The sequence below is a fragment of the Stegodyphus dumicola genome, chromosome 2, assembly GCF_044657685.1.
Source record: "Stegodyphus dumicola isolate Sdum_Otavi_A_Nest chromosome 2, ASM4465768v1".
NCBI classification, from domain to species: domain Eukaryota; kingdom Metazoa; phylum Arthropoda; class Arachnida; order Araneae; family Eresidae; genus Stegodyphus; species Stegodyphus dumicola.
In genome coordinates this window covers 101,487,301-101,506,600 of record NC_140769.1, presented here as the reverse complement: position 1 = coordinate 101,506,600, position 19,300 = coordinate 101,487,301, and the positions used below count along the sequence as shown (strand labels likewise).

At 33.4% G+C, this 19,300-nt stretch overlaps 1 protein-coding gene across 1 annotated transcript; it reads right to left on the bottom strand.

Moving 5' to 3' along the window:
* Positions 1-18,089: 18,089 nt before the first annotated feature.
* Positions 18,090-18,695, bottom strand: LOC146998527 (uncharacterized protein F54H12.2-like). Its single transcript, XM_085810206.1, has one exon. The coding sequence runs from the start codon at positions 18,693-18,695 to the stop codon at positions 18,090-18,092; it is 606 nt and encodes a 201-aa protein (XP_085666332.1).
* Between the last annotated feature and the right edge of the window lie 605 nt (positions 18,696-19,300).

Below are 19,300 nucleotides of genomic sequence, written 5' to 3'. Positions count from 1 at the left end.
TGCAGAAAACTATGAAAACACACGTGCAGCCAACCTGTTCGCTAGAATGTAAACCCAGGTCGAATTATCAGTATTCAACTACTTTACTGCTTGGCTGCTAGCGAAGCCAGAGCTAGATATTTTATCACCTAAATAGAATAACTGCTGCTTGCAAATTATGCCTTCCAGTTCCTGCCGAAATTCTAAAAATTTTGACGCTCCTATGTCTTGCTGCCCATTCCACTCATACAGGTTGCCCTGGCCACCGATGAGCATTAAACGTGAAGGCAACTGGAATGTAATGGACCATACGATTACACTTGGTTTCAGACCTGTATGGGGATGCATAATGCATTACATAATGCATTTAACGTGAAGCAACTGCAAGCATTAAACGTGAAGGTAACTGGAATGTAATGGACCATACGATTACACTTGGTTTCAGACCTGTATGGGGATGCATAATGCATGACATAACGTGGCATTTTTTTGATGCAGACCATGGATGTGATCCTTGATGGTGTTGATGTATTAAGATTCATCTGGAAAAAATTCATTTATATTATTTATCCTTCTATTTGCAAAGTTCTATGCACAACTATAGCTGTAGTCACTTATAATGTTCTAACGAGGGTTTGGTTAGGTTACTTGAACATGGCAAAGCATCTAAGGGCTGCTAATTTTTTCTACCAAAGTTAGCTGAAACAATGGTCACTTTAAAAAAAAAAACTACTTTAACTTTTTGCTATGTAGCACTTACTTAGTTCTGAACTGAAGAATAATATAACTGTAAAAGCCATACATACAGATTATGTTATCTTAATCAATGAGTCAAACTAGTGAGTTCATTCACCAGCTCAGGTAGGAAAACCAGATCAAGTAGGATAGTGCTTTTTTTTTAACATAATTAAATATAAAGTATAAAGCATATGTGCTTTAAAAATGATAATTCAAATTGTGACAAAGGTAACTATTTATTATTAATACATGTCAGATTTTTAGAGATAGTTATTTCCCAGCAATGATGTCTGTGCGTTTTCTTTGGTGGTAAAGTAAAAATCTCATAGATTGAAATAATAATCATTCCAAAAGCATATGCTTTAGTAAGTTGTAAGTGCTTTAGTAAGTGCTTTAGTTGCAATAGTAAAGTTCTGATATATGCAAATAAATCATTGTGGAAGAAAGAAAATTGGTTTGAGGGAAGCACAGCTTATTAATTTTTGTTCATCACAGTTCACAAAGTGTATAACTTACTCAAAATAATTCTAAAATGATGAATTTTGATACTTTCTAATTTTCTGAACCTCACCAGAATGCTGTGAAAATGTATTGATGGTCTAAACCATGATGCGAAGAAAAATTTATGTGGCTACACATGTCACTAAAAATCATCTATATCGCAACCCAAGTATACACATAGCATTCTCCCATACAGCACTTCTCCAGATATTTTCACCAGTGTGGTTGCAGATTATGATCCCTCCTATGGGAATTTCAGTACTTCAGCATTCGGGTGGACCACATACCGCAGTTTCTGTTGTCTCTGGTAAAATCTTTGGCGATGTTGCTTTCTGCATGCATACAACATAAAAGGCATCACATGCCTCTCTTTCCTTTCTCATTTTAGGATTCTGGTGCCAAAATTTTGCAATTTTCTGTTTTTTATTATTATTATTATTATTATTAAAAAGATTTATAGGGAAAACAACGGTGAAAAAAAGCCTAGAATTGTGCGTGTCTTGTATTGAAGAAGAAAAATGTAAAACAATAGGTGGTGGTGGATGCATCGTTGAAATAAATTTAAAGATATGGAAACAAACATCCCTCTCCTAACTCACCAACAAATTTGCAAATGCTCTTCAAAGTTGCCAATGAGTTCATGACTTACCACATCTGTGGTAAGAATGTAAATTCCATATATTTTATGGCTGTTGTTAAAGATGGAATTAAACACAGGAATTTTAATTTAAATATAGGAATTTTAATTTAATAACTTATATTATTATATTTGTTTCCCTTAATGGGAGAGCAAACATAAATATTGGTGCAAAATGTAGTTTAAAATATTAATGGTAAATTTAAAATACATTCAAAATGCAATTTGTCACACTAGATCATAAAAAAGGTAATGAAGTAGAAATAGATAATGGAAACGACACTGTGTATTTTAAAATATAAATGAAAATTTAGGATAATCCAAGCAATGTTTATGTGTCTAAAAAGTATATTCCTTACTACCTAATGCATACTAAAGGTTACTGATAGAATTAACTGACAATAGTTACTTTTAAAACAAGAATAATATTAAGAGCGATTCAAAGGTTACATTTAATTTAATGGACATTAGGCAATGTAGGCATTATTATTTTGCTGTAAATTGACTGGCAAATGTTATTCAGTAAAGGCAAAGATCCCACGTGTGCTTTCTCTATATAACTACTTTGATCTAGTCCATCATTAAAAATATTTTTCCTGGGATTCCATCTCAGAGTGAAAACTGAGATAAATTTAGGTGTATAATTGTAAACTTTCTAATCTTGTTCTTAAAAATGTGGTTGTATCACGATAAAAGATTAATAAACTATGTTAAATATTGTTTTTACAACATTTTATTAGCAAACTGCTATATGGATATAACCCTCTCAAGCAAATAACCCATTTTCCTTCCTTTGTAATGATCCGGTATTTCTCAAGTGTGTATTGCATAAAGTGAAAATATATATTAATATATGAATTAATTCAGTTGTACATAAAAATCACCTCTGACTTAACTGATTTTTTTAAAGGATTAAAACATAACCGCTCTAATCCGAACAAGTATGGCTGGAGTACGAGAAGCTTTACCACGTGACAAAACAAATGACGTCGAAAGCTCTATGTTACGTCTAAATTCTTCTAACCAATAGCAGCGAAGCAGCTCTCACAGCAGGAGGTACAGCGAGTACGTTTTAGGAACATGCGTCCCGTTCACACGGCAACAAGCGTTAACTGCTTCTCCGAATTGGAAGTAGAACATTCCTATCTCTCGGCAGCAGGGCAAATGTGGAGATATCCCATAATGCACTGCCTGATTGCGCGGTTCACTTAATGCAAAGAATATGCATTGTTAAGAAGGAAAGCTTCGCAGCAGCAGTAGTGGCTCCCTCCGAACGAAAAGGGACACAACTGCGCATGCGTGAAATATGTGTCGCCAAAAAGCGCCAAAGCTCGAAGCTGATGTCGAAGTTCAAACAGGTTCGACGGTCACATTTATCAAGATTTTAAAGCTGTGTGACTCCATTTTTTCCCCTACATATTGACAGATATAAAATCAGACATCAAACTGCGATATGGGTAATACAAGTTCAACTAGTAAAGCAAAAAAGCACGAAAATTCGAGTTTAAATTATCGCGAAAATCAGAGAACGATTCATTTCCTGTACACGTGACGGAGTTGGAAAATCTCGGTGCATCGCGAAGGGGGGGGGGAAATTCTCGCCAACAGGTTCCATCGCCAAATTCCTTGGCGAATTGTCCCTCTTCTTTCTAGCGGCGTAGAAGACAAACTGGTTTACATTACGTCTATGGAGCCTTTCCCTCTTTACATAGACTTTCTTTGCTTAATGACTGCTCGCTGGACTGTCAGCGAAACAATCGCGTTGGTAGATATCTGAGGACGCGTTATCATCCAAAAAAATTACATAGAACCTTACGAAATACGGAAATTTGTAAACAAGTACGGACAATGCTATCTGATGCTGGGTATTCCAGAAATACCGTTCAAATAAAACTAAAGACGCGCATATCGGCTTCAGTTTACTAGAGGACTTCATATATTTTGAATGATTTTTTTTTTTTTTTTTTTTTTTTTTTTTTTTTTTTTTTGTTTTTTTGTTTAAGAACTTTCATCTAGTTTTACGAATGTTATTAAATGGTTTTGTAAGACAAAATAATTTTAAGCTGAGAAAAAAAAAATTGCCAGTTTTTTTTTAATTAAAATTTTTGGGAGAAAAGTTTAACAATTAAAATATTATTCTTCTCTCACAATTTTGAATGATTTTCCACCAATTTTCTTATTCTATTTATTAGAAAGTTCTTAATAACTTTAAGGATAGATTTTGCAATTAATGAATTAGTTTCTGAGAAAAATAAAAACATATTTTTATGCAAAAACTTAAAAATGAAAAAAGGCGAACTGAGAAAACGCATTTTAAAGAATATAAGCTGTCTATATGTTCATTAAATCATTTAAAATTGCTTAAAAATTTTATTACTGAATTCCATTGCATAGATATAAAATAAAACCCAGTGCTATTCAATTGATTAATATAAACGTAAGTTACAAGCTTTTATTTAAAATCTTCATAAAACACGTTCAAAACAATTTTAACAGATGAATTAATTATAATATATTCTCTGAAACGTTTATAATCAATATTAACCCGTAACAGGGGACGTGCGGTCTGACGGACCGCGCCACATGTTCCTCCCATCAACCCTATTGCATGCTTTGTCCAAGTGAATGGATTCTTTCCCTAGCTTCACGTTTCGTGACCTTCTTTCTGACTCCTTCTTATCGGAATGCTTTGGCAAGTGTATCTGTTGAAATTCTTCTAGAGCGGTCTGTGAGACCTCACCTCCCTCTCAGTGTTACAATTTTCGGCAGTAGTGAACACATGGCTCTGAAGTTAGGTCCGCGGAGATTCATTTATCCTTCTGATCCACGTTATTCAGAAGAACTGAAAAAAAAATTCCAGACGAAGTTGGAAGTGATTTTAGTGACGAAGATGACTGTGAAGAAAATTTCTGCGAAAAAGGCGAGCAGTGGTTTTGATGTCATCATTGCATCATTCGGTAGAAACTGACTCGGAAACACAGAAACCTGAAATAATTGGTTTTTATAACAGAACCAAAGGTGGTGTTGATGCTTTAGATGAAAAATGTTCTGTCCATTCCTCTAGTAGGAGAACAACGCGTTGGCCTATGGCTCTTTTCTACCGGTTAGTAGATATGAGTACAGTAAACGCATACATTTTGCACCAAGGTTATAACCGAAACCCTGTTATGACCAGAGTGGTGTTTTCGAAAGAATTAGCGAGAGAATTAGTCCACCCACTACTACACACGAGAGGGAAAAATCCAAGAATAAATCGAGAATTGCGATTTATTCTTGGACGATAAAGCGGATTTTAGAAAAAGAAGCTGAGTCTAAGGATGTGGAGCAGTGCACAAGAGAAGCAAAATTAAAATCAAGGAAAACAACCGAGCAAGAAAAGAAAGACAGTATATTTATGTTTATCTTGCCAAGACCCTGTTTCTTTGGAATGCACGCAAAACTTATGCAATGAATATGATAAAGGAGACGAAAACTAATCTGTTTACTATCAGAAAATCAGTGAGATACTGATATTTTAGGTACTGTCAAAATTTTTCTGTATTGTGCTACATACAATTTTCTGCGGTTAAAATTTGCTTTGAATATTAACTAATATAGATAAAATAGTTAATTCAAAATAGATGCATTCTTATTCTTAGTTTTATAGAATTTAGTGCAGCATATGATTTTCATCGAAAAATTTGAGGCTGTGGGGAAATTTTCTGGGAAAACTTTAATTTCACTTTAAAGTGTAAAAACATATTTTCTTTTCAGAGTAAAATGTTCAAAGAACATCTAAGTGAAATATCATGATGATATTTTAATTAGACGATTTTTAAAAATTTATTATAATGCGCGGTCTTTGAGACCGCACGTCCCCTGTTATGTTCAACTTTTTCACCTCCCCTGTTACGGGTTAAAACATTTATAATTAATATTAATACCATTAATTTGACGTTTTATTCCTTTTTTCAAAAAGCAAAGTTTGAAATTTTAGCAGCCACAAAACATTTTAATTAAAACCGCTCAGTAGCATATGAGGTTTCTTTTCTTCTTTTAATCATTTATCCTCGTATATAAATTGCATTTTAAATGAATTTAGGTGTATTTTAATTAATTAAAAAGTTAAACTCCGATGGCGTTCTATAGCAATAGTAAACAATGTCAAAAAAAGATGTAAGTAAACGTTAGAAATCCGCCAAATCTGATTCGCGTTTGTGACATCATTCATTGCTCGCAGTGGCTTATGGGTTAAGGGCTAAAGACTATGTGCATCTGAACCGGTCCTGAAGGCGAAACTGCTTCATATCCCCGTTTCTCCCTAAAATAAACGGTGGCTGTGCGAAAGAGCGTTGCATGTGAAAGGGTCTTAAAGTGGAATAAAAAGGGATTTAAACCCTTCTTACGAGTTTGTGTACTTTACAATTCATAGCAGTCACTACTACTGTTGCTGACAAGTTGGGGCCACGCAACATCATATTGGCGCCCGAACACTTTACGAACTGAGATGGCCGAAAACTGGATGAAAGCTCCTGTACAACTCCAACGACAAGAAATGGCGAACCAGTTAGAAGGATTTGGATACCTGGTCCAAACGATGAGAGCATCGATCAAGCCAAACGTCAATTTCGACGGAAAAAATTCGGTGGCGATATTTTTAGAAGGCCTCGAAAATCACTTCCAGCTATACTCTGCCTGAAAGACAAAAAGTTGCCATTGCCACGTCTGCACTAAGAGAACAGGCCTCACTATGGTGAAAGAGTATAGGGAAATTTTTATTAGGAGAATTCGGAGGCCAAACATATACCTTTGAAAGTTTCAAAATATCATTATTAAAGGCCTTCCCCATAGTGAAAGACCGAGCAAAGCTAGTAGCCGAACTGTATAGTTTTTATCAACGTAATATAGAAGATTTGACGGACTTCATTCTGCGAAAAGTTAAGCTTATCAGGTTCAATGTTCCTTCCAACCTTCTTCGGGAACATGCAAGGACCTGACTAGGAACAGAGAGCTTACTAAAGCTATGTTCAAAACTGTGGGAAGTAAACAGGTAACACAAGAAGGGTATACAAAACCCTTTATTTTTCTCTATTTACAATGACTTCCGAACTTCGGAATACACCGACCCACTACTTGGGGTCAAAACGTAAAAGTATAAAAATAAAACTAAACTCTAATTTAACTTTAGAATAATAAACGTGGAAGATTGGCCTTATATTAACAGGAAGCGTATGTAGTACAGAGAACTGTGAACACTACAATACGTTTAAAATTTATCAAGAGGATTAAAACCTCTGGCCTGGAAGGCAACAAGCAACTGCGTAACTTCTAAGGTAAGCGGCCTGCTTCGACTCACTGCTTCCTCTCTCTCGCTTGGCAAAAAGCCACACTTAAATACTTGGCGTTCGCCAGACAAACTTTGCATAAATACCTTCACGCTTATAATTCTGGCCGGAAGTAGAAAATAAGAAGTGATAGTAAAGATTTAAAATAAAATAAACGTTAGTAAAACTTAAGATCCTTACAAGCTGACAAACATGCTGTATGGGAAGAAACCCGACGCGGAGATTATTGAAATAATATTACCAAGATTACCTGCTGTCCAAGATTACTTAGAAATCCGAAATCCAAGCACCTTGCAGGAACTCTTCGAGTTGGCGGTCAAGTTCCAAAACCGCAGAATAGCGGAAAAATCTAGAGAGGCATCGTATTCTCAAGGTCTCCGAAAGCAATCCTCAAATCAACGGACCAGAAACACAAATCGCTCTTATGGGGGAAAGAGCTATTAAGCTAACTCATCGAAGCTCAAAGGTCAAGGCCCAAAAAGGAAATTTGAAAACAACCGTCCGCGTACCCAGAAGACTGAAGTTGAAAGGAAAGCATTAAACGAGTAGAGGGGCCTGTAAACGCGAGGGTCCAGACCCCGGAAGTTTCGAAAAAACCCTCAAGAAGATACCTAAATACGGTCGTGGTAAAGAATTCACAATTACCGATTATACAAGTCCTGGTTGGCGATGTACCAGTAGAAGCCCTCATTGATACAGAGGCATTATGGTACAGAAGGTAATTTTATGAGTGATACATTTTTCAAGAAGAATTTTAGTAGGTTACGATTATTTAAAAATAAAAACGCAGAAATTATAGTGGCGCAAGGAAAAACCTGTCAATGTATTGGGAAATTATCGTTAGAAATACAGATAAAAGATGAAAGCCTTAAAGTATTAATTTTTGTGGTGAAAAATTTTCAGAGTCCAGTCATCTTAGGCACGGAGTTTTTAAAGGCCGCGAAAGCCAAGCTGGATTTTCAGGACAATTCGATCATGCTGGAAATGGACGGAGTAGTATTGGCTCCACTGCGGAAGCGGAAGTGACGTCAGAGGTCACGTGATCGGAAGTGCCACCATTTTGTTGAGTGGAGTTGAGTTGTTTCGAAGTGAAAGTAGAAGTGTTTGTTTTGAAAGTGGAAGTAGAAGTGCATGGAGATTTTTAGGATTTATGTATTTTGGATGGCAACGAGGATTTGAGGTGAAAGTTTCGTTTTGATTTTGTAGCAACGACGATTTTACCTTGAACCACGTGTTTGGGGAAATATCCCTGTTTAATTATTTAAATCTAACAATTGAATATTAATTTATTTTTAATCTAACGATTGAATATCTAACGATTGAATATTAATTTATTTTTAATGGTTTGATAATAGTTTAATTACCGTAATTGCTTAATTATAAAAATATGTTTTATCCAAGGAGGTTAGAATAGAAGGAGGGAAGGTTCAACTCAAACGGTGAAGCTTCGCGGCCATGTTCCTATTATCGCTGTCACTTGTGCAAGGAAGGAAGTCTGTAATTGCAATATTTTTTTCTTTTCTTTTTGAAGCATGTCAGCTTGTGTTGTATATGGATGCACAAATAGATTTTCGAAATGATTCCTGGGATTACTTATCACGCGTAAGTATTGATTTTCTTTTTTTGTGTGTAATTTGATAACTATGGTAAAAAATATCACAATGTCATGCTGTTTTCTTTTCAGATGTGAAAAAAAGGACTTAAAATAATCAAAATATGTTAAATAAATTTTAATGTTTCTGTTTATAGCTGGTATCTTTGTTCCTTAATATACAATGATGTATGCTAGGATTAAAACTGTATAATTTGAACGTTTTAGGTAATTCGTTTGATAATTTTCATGAAAAGTAGGACACCAATTGTTACTATTTTTATAAATTATAAAGGTGTTAAATAAAGTAATACTTTTCTTTATGTATTACTTAATATTCATTTTTAAGTTTTTTGAACTGTTAAGAATATAATTTGTGCATTTGATCAAGATAAACTAACTTTTCTGTTGTTCAAATTTTTTTGCATAAATTTACAAATTTGTGGGTAGTATAGCGATAAAAGTAAGTAAAATATTTACACAACTGAACATGTGGAAAGATGTGTCCAAAAATATAGGTATAGACATATTTCTGTAATTCAGCTTAATTCAAGGCAATTTCTTTGAGATTCATAAATATGAAACGCGCATAAGCTGAAATCACTGAATTCACATAAATCTGTTTTTATTTTATTAATATTTATATTCTTGTTGTTATAAGGTTGTTGGTTGTGAAAAGAATCTATTTAAAACTTTCATTTAAAAAAAATGCAACCTGTGACTAATTTTTTAGATAATTATCTGCTATTAATTTCAGGTTAAATATATTTTAAATGATTCTTTAATAAATTATAATATTGTGAATAAATCAGAAATATCACTTCTTAAAGGAAAAAACTGGAAAGTACACCCAACAGGTTGCTAATAAAACCTAAACAAATTCTTTAAATATGCAGAAACATTATTTTTAAAGGCTTTAATGTTATGCACATGCATTTTAGATTTCGAAATATTTCTTAATGATTTTCTGTATATAATAAATTACGGATATACATCTTTTAACTTTAAAACAAAAAACTAACAATAGCGAAATATTTCATTATAAAGTTTACATATTTTTAGTGGAAAATACATGCACGGAGCAGCTTAACGTATGTTTCACTGCCGTAATGCAATGTTTTGAAGTTACAAACATGGACGCCACTTGTTCCGTGGAGTTTCATTCCCCGATAGTGGAGGAAACTGCGAACTCTCTCTCCTTCTATTCTCCTTGGTTTTATCATTCTTCTATCTGCCGCCATTTTTTAATCACACGGTCTTTGTCCGCCATTTTGAATGATTCACTTCGTCTGCCATTTTGTTTTCTCCTCGTATTCCGTATTGTACAGTAACTCATGCTTGATTTTATTTTTAATGGAAGAATTATTTTTCATTTACGTTTAAAGGGGTAATTTTTAAAATCTATTTATTTCTTAAATATATGTTATGTACTACTGGCTCCATCTAGTGTACAAAATGTTTAATAAAAGTTAACATGATCTTAAAAAAATTAAGAGGTAATAAATTTTTTCTCAGATTCGAACTCGCTATCTTAAGGATTCATAAAAAAAAAGAGACTGAGGGGGACCGCATGAAAATTCTTTAAGCGATACCCCACAATCTCTTGGTTGAAAATTCTGTTAATTATGTCCATAAGGTTTTTACGTGTATCGCCATGATGATTTTCTGAATCCGCCATTTTGAAAAAAACACGACATCACACTCAAGAATGCAATTTTTAAGTTCTTTGTGACAGAATTCTTTCTTAGGGCTAACAATACATGCTGACCTTGGACATTTTGCTTTGACATAGTTTCGTCAAGGCCGTAAGCGACCAAGTTGAGGCTTGGAGAGATAGTTTTGTCCTTGTTGAAAAATATCGCTTTAAACTAACTGCTGGTGATTGGCAACAGTTGCAGTTCATTATTTAGGATCGAATAATGGCAACATGATGTTTTGCATATATAAATGCAGCAGAGACTGCAACAGCGTGTTCATAGATTTTTAGACTACTTTTTTTGCGTGAGTAGGTAATTTTGTACCAATAATGGCTAAACGATCGTTTGATGAAGTAAGTGGAATTTTTTGTGCACTTGTATTTTTAATTTATTAATCAATTTAATTCCTAATTAATAAACACAGTAATTCCTTTTTTGCGCAGTTTAAAAAAATCAAGATTCTATTGATTATGAAGATTACTTGAGCGATAGCGAGGTAAATTTAAAATAATATTTTATTTAAAAAAGTATTAAGTTAGAAATGCATATATGATGTTTTAAGTGAATACAATGATATTTCTGCATTTAGTTGTTGAGTGAAACGTCTCAGGAATTTATTGAAAATCCTCTTGATGGCATGGAAAACTGTTTGTCTGATTTAGAAAATGAGGTTAGTTTTATGATCATTAAAATGGTAGATAATGTACATTGTTTGGATAAAGATATTTTACAATCATGAGTATACTTTTTTTTTTTTTTTTTTTTTTTTTTGTAAGATACCATGCGTTTAACACGTGGTGTCCATACAAAAATCTGTTTAATTCATTTACGATACTGCGTGTTCAGCACGTGGGAGACATTAGAAAATATGTTTAAGTTATTAATTTACGATATTATGTATTCAGTACGAATTAAAATTTGTTTAATTAATATATAATTTGAATTTAGAGCTAAATCTAGTCAAAGTTTTTTCTTAAACCTTATTTATACTGTATGATGTGTTGTGGTTAATGAAAAGAATGTAATTTTTTCGTTTGATAATCTGGGATGCCTGTTTAACAATATGGTTAACAAATTTTTTTTTCATCATTTGCGTGCTTATTTTTTAGTTATGTAATAAGAAATGCCGGACTGATATGGATGTAGCAGGCCATCAGGCGTTAATGTTTTTCATGGAAAAGAAGATGAAATGATTGATTCACGTTTTTCCGATGACGAAATAGTAAGTTTACTCTTTAAAGCAAGAAAGGATTTCGTTAATATCCTTAAATTAGTTCAAATAATTTTGTTAAAGATTTCGTAATGAGTTCTAAGAATCTACTTGCTGATATTTTTTTTAGTTAGGTGAATCGACCCAGTTCTTTCTAGAAAATACATTAGCTCCCTATCCTAATCAAAGTGGATTGGGTTTGGAGGTAATTATCACCTTTTCTCAAGTAGTTAATTTTTTCCTAAAATATATTATAGAGATTTCGACACATGATACTTTTTTTTCAAACTTACTTTATTCAAATTAGGATATTTCAAATGATTTTGCTATAGAAGATACACTAAATGCAGGAAATAATATGGCTGAAGATTCTTCAAGGAACGCTTCAGTAAGTCTGTTCTCACTAACTTTTCTTCTAGTATGTCTAAATTCCATTGCAAATAATAAACCAATGAAATACTGCGGAAAATGCATACTGAATGTAAATTTTATCCTTAGTTAAACCAGCCGTATATTTTGACGGAAGCAAGAAGAAAAACGAATCGTCGCTTTAATGCTACAGAGGTCACTTACCAAGCTAGGATAAATCATTCAGAACTTCCAGAACCCTTAAACCACGGGTTGTTGAGAGAAGAAATGATTTTTTTTACCACATCTATTCAATATTCCTGAAAACGAATTTTATAGAGGTCCATTACCTGATGCCAAGTATTATAGCCCGGATACAATGACTGTTGAAGGCCGGCGGGAATTTCTGTTGGGGTACAAAAGCAGGAAAGAATACTTTTTCGACTTTCGGGAAGAAATTTACAAGTATTGCACGTAAGTAAACTTTACAGTGTATAATATTTTTATTTTATTTTTATTTATTTACTTATTTTTAGACTTCTTTATCTATTTCTACATTTTTAGAATATTCTTTTTTTATAGATCTGATGTAGACATTTTGAGACGGTGTTGTCTCAGTTTTAGAGAGGAATTTATTTCTGCAACGAAGATCGATCCCTTTCAGTACACTACAATAGCTTCAGCTTGTATGGCTACTTACAGATCACAATATATACCTCCACAGACAATTGGACTGGTGCCAGTTCATGGTTATGTAAATCGTACAAATCACAGCATATCAGGAATTCAGTGGATAGATTTTATTGCTTTAAAGGAAAAAATTCAGATCAGACATGCTCGAAATGGTTTTGGCGAGCAAAAGATTGCAAACATTTCTGTGGACGGCTTCTGTGAAACCAATAATACTGTCTATCAGTTTTACGGTAAATATCTTTAAAATGCTTTTCATTTTTTCAGTTATTTTCTAATTTTTAAGATACCTCGATTTAGACTGTAAAAAACTGATTTTATTTTAAGAATGTTATTGGCATGGATGTAAAAGCTGTTATCCTCAGCAAGATGCCAGAAATGCTGTAAAGGGGTGTTTCATGTGGGAACTTTCTCTCAGCACAAAGAGAACATCGAAAATCATTCAACGCATGGGATATAACTTGGTAACCATTTAGGAGCATGAATTTAATACCATGAAGAAAAATGATGAGGAGCTGAGGAATTTTTTGAAAGATCATAGTTTAGTAGAGAGGTTAAATCCAAGAGACTCATTTTTCGGAGGGAGAACGAATGCTGTAAAACTAATGCATGAAGGAAAAATTAAGTACATAGACCTCACAAGTTTATATCCGTGGGTTAACAAGTGTTGCAGGTATCTGTTTTCTTCCTTTAATTGTTAGAGCGATTCATGTAATTAAAACATTGATTTATTATAAAAGATGTGATTATGAATGCATGTATATATATGTACATAGTGTATTTATTAATCCTCAGGTATCCAATTAAACATCCTGATATCATAACGGAAAATTTTCAAGATGTATCAGAATATTTTGGTATAGTAAAATGCACAGTACAGCCTCCCAAAAAATTATATTTTCCTGTTTTACCTTATCGGTATGTATTGATCATTATCTTGCCTTTAATCAGAATTTCAAAACTGTATCCTTGTACGTGTGTTATAACACATTTACGTTTCTTTAAATTTAATTTACCTCTTTTATAGTGCTTGAAATAAACTGATGTTTCCGCTTTGTAAGTCTTGTGCAGAATCTTTGCAGCAAGAAAAGTGCATGCATACAGATGAAGAAAGAATGCTGACAGGAACATGGGTTTCCCTTGAAGTTCAGAAAGCCGTGGAAAAGGGATATAAAATTATTAAAATACATGAGGTGTGTATGTGGGGGTTTTGTTTTGCTGACTTGATGAGAGAATGATTTTTGACTGGGTTGTTTAAAATTTTTTTTGGTTTATTAACAGGTTTATCATTTTAAAGAGAGCATGACTGGATTATTTGCTCCGTATATTGACAGTTTTATGAAATTAAAACAAGAGTCAAGTGGTTGGCCAAAAGACTGTATAACTTCTGATGCTAAAAAGAGATATATTTCTCAATACTTGGAACATGAAGGTATTTTGCTGGATGAAAATTCTATTAGCTATAATCCAGGGCGATGACAAGTAGCAAAACTTTGTTTAAACAGGTAAAGCAAAAAAAGTACAAAGAATTTTTGTTGTTGTTATTCCTGTTGATACATAAACTGGATGTTTATAAAATGTTTTTTAAATTTTTAACAATTTATTTTAAGCTTCTGGGGAAGATGGGGTATGATGGAAAATAAAACTCAAATACGTTACGTGACAGATCTGGCAGATTTTAACAAACTCTTAACGGATAGTACTATAGAGGTACATTTTTTATTGAATTATATTATACTTTTAGTTTTTGAAAATGCATGATATTAAAAGGATAAAATATGCTATTCAATCTATGTTTTAGGTTAAGCATGTATATTTACCGACGGAAAAAGTGGCAGCAGTTCAGTATGCTTACAAATCTGAATTTGCTCCTCAGACGGATAAAACAAATATATTTATAGCTACATTGACTACAGCCCATGCACGTTTGAAGCTTTACTCAGAATTAGAAAAATTAGACAAAAATGTCTTGTACTTCGATACAGACAGGTATAATATTAGGGTTAAAATCTCTATTTCCTGTATTATTATTGTTATGCAAATATTTGTTTATATAGGATAAAAAAACGCTTATACTTTTTTTTTTTTTTTTTTTTTTTTTTTTTTTTATATTCCTTTCAGTATTATTTATGAATCCAATGGCAAGAATGACCCACCTTTAGGTCCCTATTCGGGAGATTTTACTGATGAATTAGACGGCAAATATATAACGTCTTTCATTTCTGGTTAGTATAAGTTCACTCTGGTTAATTCACTCTAAATTATCAATGTATACATTCGAGAAAATTGTAATGCATGCAACATTATTTTATTCACGGCTCTTACGGTTTTTCAGGTGGTGCAAAAAATTATGCTTATACATCTTCAGATGGTTTAACAGCTTGTAAAATTAGAGGATTTACTTTAAACTACAAAGCTTCAAGCAAATTGAATTACGAAGCGATGAAGGTTTTAATTTTGAACAAAGACTTCGATACATCCATCAAAGTTAAAGCGACAAATAAAATATGCCGAAATGCTAAGACGAGGAAGGTCTATAACAAGAAAGAAGAAAAAAATTATCGATACGATAAAAGTATATCGTATACGATATCGTATACGACGTATACGATAAAAGGGTGATATTACCAGATTTTACGACGCTACCGTTCGGCTACTGATGATTCTATCCAGTGAAGCATTCAAAAGTTAAATTTTATCGATGATGATATTTTACATTTACTTTGGGTAATGTAGTATTCTGAGATAAAATATAAATATATATAAAGTATTTTACAGATAAGGAAAATTCGACAACTTATAGTTAAATGAACATTTTTATTTAGTACTTTATCCATGGCTGTTTTCTTGCGTACATGCTTTGTTTGATTCTAGAAACAATTAAAGATTTCTTTTCTCTTAACAATTTTTCGTTATGTCCGAATGCGTCAGGCATTTCCTCCAAAACAGATCGAAATAAATTTCGTCCGATAGGCCCTTTTTCCTTATTCCGCAATAAATCGTTAATTAAATGAACAATATTGGATCTAGGAATTGTTTCCCCTTTATACAGAATTTCACCTTTAGAAGTCCACGACAAAATATTTTGTTTATTTTTTAAAAAGGAGTAAATGTCTTTGGCTATATGCTTCTTTTTCACTGGAACAACAGCTAGGATATTCTTTTCGATGACGTCTTCTTCTTTTTCTTTCTCTGCTTCGGTTTCAGGCTTAACAGAATTATCTGCTTCAATCATGTTTTCTGACTCTGGCATTGCCTTCACAGAAACATCTTTCTCCGGGTGAGGAACATGAAGAAATTTTTGAAGTGCTTGTGAATATAACATTGCTTTATCACTTTCGTTCAAATTCTTATTTCTTAATATAGAGTACATTTGTTTATCTATTTCTGATAAATACTCTTCTGTCATGTTTTCTAACCGATCTTCCGGTATAAGGCGATATTTTTTACTGTACTCCATTAATAATAGAACTGATCACAGATATAGCTGCAGGTAAGAGAAAACTCAGAAAAACATCACTTCGTTGAACGAGCAATTCTCGTTTTTTGTACAAAGGTATTTTACGGTTCGCTAACTTACGTATACTTCTCTTAAAAGGAGTGAGTTTACTTTTCAGAGTTTTAGATACTGGTATATTACCCCGAATTAAATTGAGTGCACACTCACACAAAAATTTGATGATACTATTTGGAACTTTTTGAAGTAGAAATCTTTTTGATTTACTCTTTGCTAATGTTTTCAGTTGCTTTATTAAATGCTGCTCGCATTCTGACATTTTTAGTATTCAATGAAGCTACGAAATGAATTTTGTAGTATTTATAGGATTCCAAATCCAATATTTTATCCTTTACTTCTTTTCAGATAAACGTGGAATAATAAGCGGATTTTTCATTTTATAATAAAGTAAGAAAAAAGATAATGCATTCTAAAATTTGAGTTTTGTATCAGATTTCCGCTAAGCGTCTTCTTATCGCGGTAAATACACGTAATGTTTGTCTTCCGAAAATATTCCTGTTCGTAAACGTAAACTCTCTTCTGTGTCAGGTTTCAAATCAATCAACAGATAGCTGTAAACTAGCATAGTTGCATCCTGAAACACTTCTTGAAAAAATTTATTTCTTGTTGGGTAAAGTTGTCTACCCAAGTGCATGATCTGAGACTTATCTCGCGGATTTTTAAATAAGACCATATAATGGCAATTAAGAGGAATTTCTCTCATTTCTTTACCTTTGTGTGTGTGTGTGTAATTATGGCAAAGCCTCGAGGGCTATCTGCCTAAGAGGAGGGATGCCTTCGTGGAGGACTTTCTAAGGGAAACTGGCTCGTATACACGTTACACATGGGGAAAACCACGAAAACGCCCATGCAGCCAGCCCGTTCGCGGGATTCGAACCTCGGACCGAACTACCAGTGTTCAGCGACTTTACCGCTCGGCCGCTGGTGGGCCTTTACCTTTGTGAAATAAGTTTTGAACGATGAAAATGATGCTTAAATTTTTATGGTGGCTTCCTTTGGTAAATAGTTTTGTTAATTTTGATTCATTGTCCAGTTCGGACATTAAATCATCGATCACGATTAAAGCATTTGTAATGTTATTCAAATGAGAAGGAAATCCTTCGTGAAACTGTACGTCGCGCATTTGGGTATACAATGGCTGATATGCTCCGTAGCACCACACTGTTTTAGTAGGAACAGGATCTATGCTTTTATGTTCAATCATTTTTTTAACAATTATTGTTTTTCCTGAAGATGTAGGACCTGCCACTATCATTGTAAAAGGATGTTTTAACTTAGGAAACTCCATCGTAAGTGAACTTTTCTGTATTTAAGTTATATATAGTTATTCCGTACCCCCTCCCTCCCTCAAAAATTACATACTTTAAAAAATGACCTAGATTAAAAAAATGAAGCATAATAAATTATTATTATTTGTTAATAACAAAATGAGTGGGAAAAAATGCAGACACAGTATTTCCAAATCAAAATCTAACCTTTATTTTTTAAATGTCATTCTAAGACCATATTTCTCTTTAACAAATTGTTATATTCTAAAATCATTGCTTTTGCACAAAGAAAGATTATATAAAATATCATACATAGATTTCCCTTGGCATCTTTTTAAGAAAAAATAAATGCAGTATTGTCCACATACATTAGATGTTAAACTTTGAAATCGAATTTTATTATAATGAGTTACGCGAAAATGTGACACAAAATTCTCGATGTTTTTTCCATAAAACTCCGGAGGCTCTCCGTAAGAATCGAAAAATTCCAAGGCTTTATCTTCTATAAACAGGGCAAGCCAATGCGTTCCATTTTCTGTAGAGGGTGATACATTTATTACCATAGCAGATCGTTTTCCAGGCATAGGTATCATGTCAGAAGGAAATACTCCTTGGAAGTACGGAGCAGTGTCCATGTCTTGAAACAATATGTGATGAAGCTGAAGGGCGTACATCTTAATTTGCAAAGTCGTAAATAACAGTTCTGGTTAATATAATTATTTTCATCAAAATTCGGCTCGAGAGGATTGTAAGGCACAGGCTGACCGTCCACATAGACTCCGATAAAATTTAAGTGATAATGATTAAATTCGAAAGGTGACTTCTTATAAGTTCCGTGAAAAGCATCATTATCTACGCATCCAACAATCACCCGTTTTGGCATCTGCCCGACGAAGACGTTATCTTGTACGATAAAGATGCTGCCTTGCGGTACAGAATATACTTTGCACAACACTCTGTTAATGGAGTATTTTGCTGTTGCTTTTTCTAAAGCTTTGGCATGTCCGAGAGTAATACCTGGACTGACGCGAACTTTTCGAACGAAAAGGGAAACATGATCCAATACCACTTTGTGTCCTTCGTTACCATGTAAACAAAATTCGGGTTTACTCCGTATAAGTTTTAGTTTCAAATCTACAAGGTTCAACATTAGTCTATCTTGATGAAACAAATCGCAGTGGATGCCCCCTATCATATCTATTGTATTATTTAATTAAAAAAATTCGGAACGCTTAATCCAACCTTCGTTATCTGTAAATATTTTACTAAATGTATCTTTGTAGAACATTTCGCATGTAAGTTGCGAAGTTTTACTCTCAAACCCATGATTTAATAGAGTTTCTATATAAGCTCTATATGGATACGTATTGCTCGAAGAAGAGATTAATCGATCGTTTAGAGTGACGTCCACTTGAGAAAACAGCGAGTGAAGGAAAAGATTGACGGGACCAATCTTTGAATCTGCTACTGTAGGTTTTCCATCCGTTTTTATTATTTTAGCTTTTACATAAAGAAGTGTTTGGGACAAGTCCATATACTCCTCTCCACTACCGGAAACAAGGAATTCAACAGGTCCTCCATCAAATATATTCGAAAGTGGATGAAACTGAATCCATTGCCCATTTTGAATGACAGTCTGAGTTCCAGGTATGTGAAAAAGTTCTAATTCTGATTTAGTACATTCGGGAGAATCTTTTAACATAAAAGCCATTTCCGTTTTTATTTTTTTTTAAATATGTTGTTTAGGTTAGTCAAAAATATCTCGTCGACGTAGCTTTTTGGCTTTCGAAGAACTAATAC

Excerpts from the sequence above, each read along its gene's own strand:
- LOC146998527 (XM_085810206.1), bottom strand. The coding sequence starts at position 18,695 with ATGATAGGGGGCATCCACTGCGATTTGTTTCATCAAGATAGACTAATG.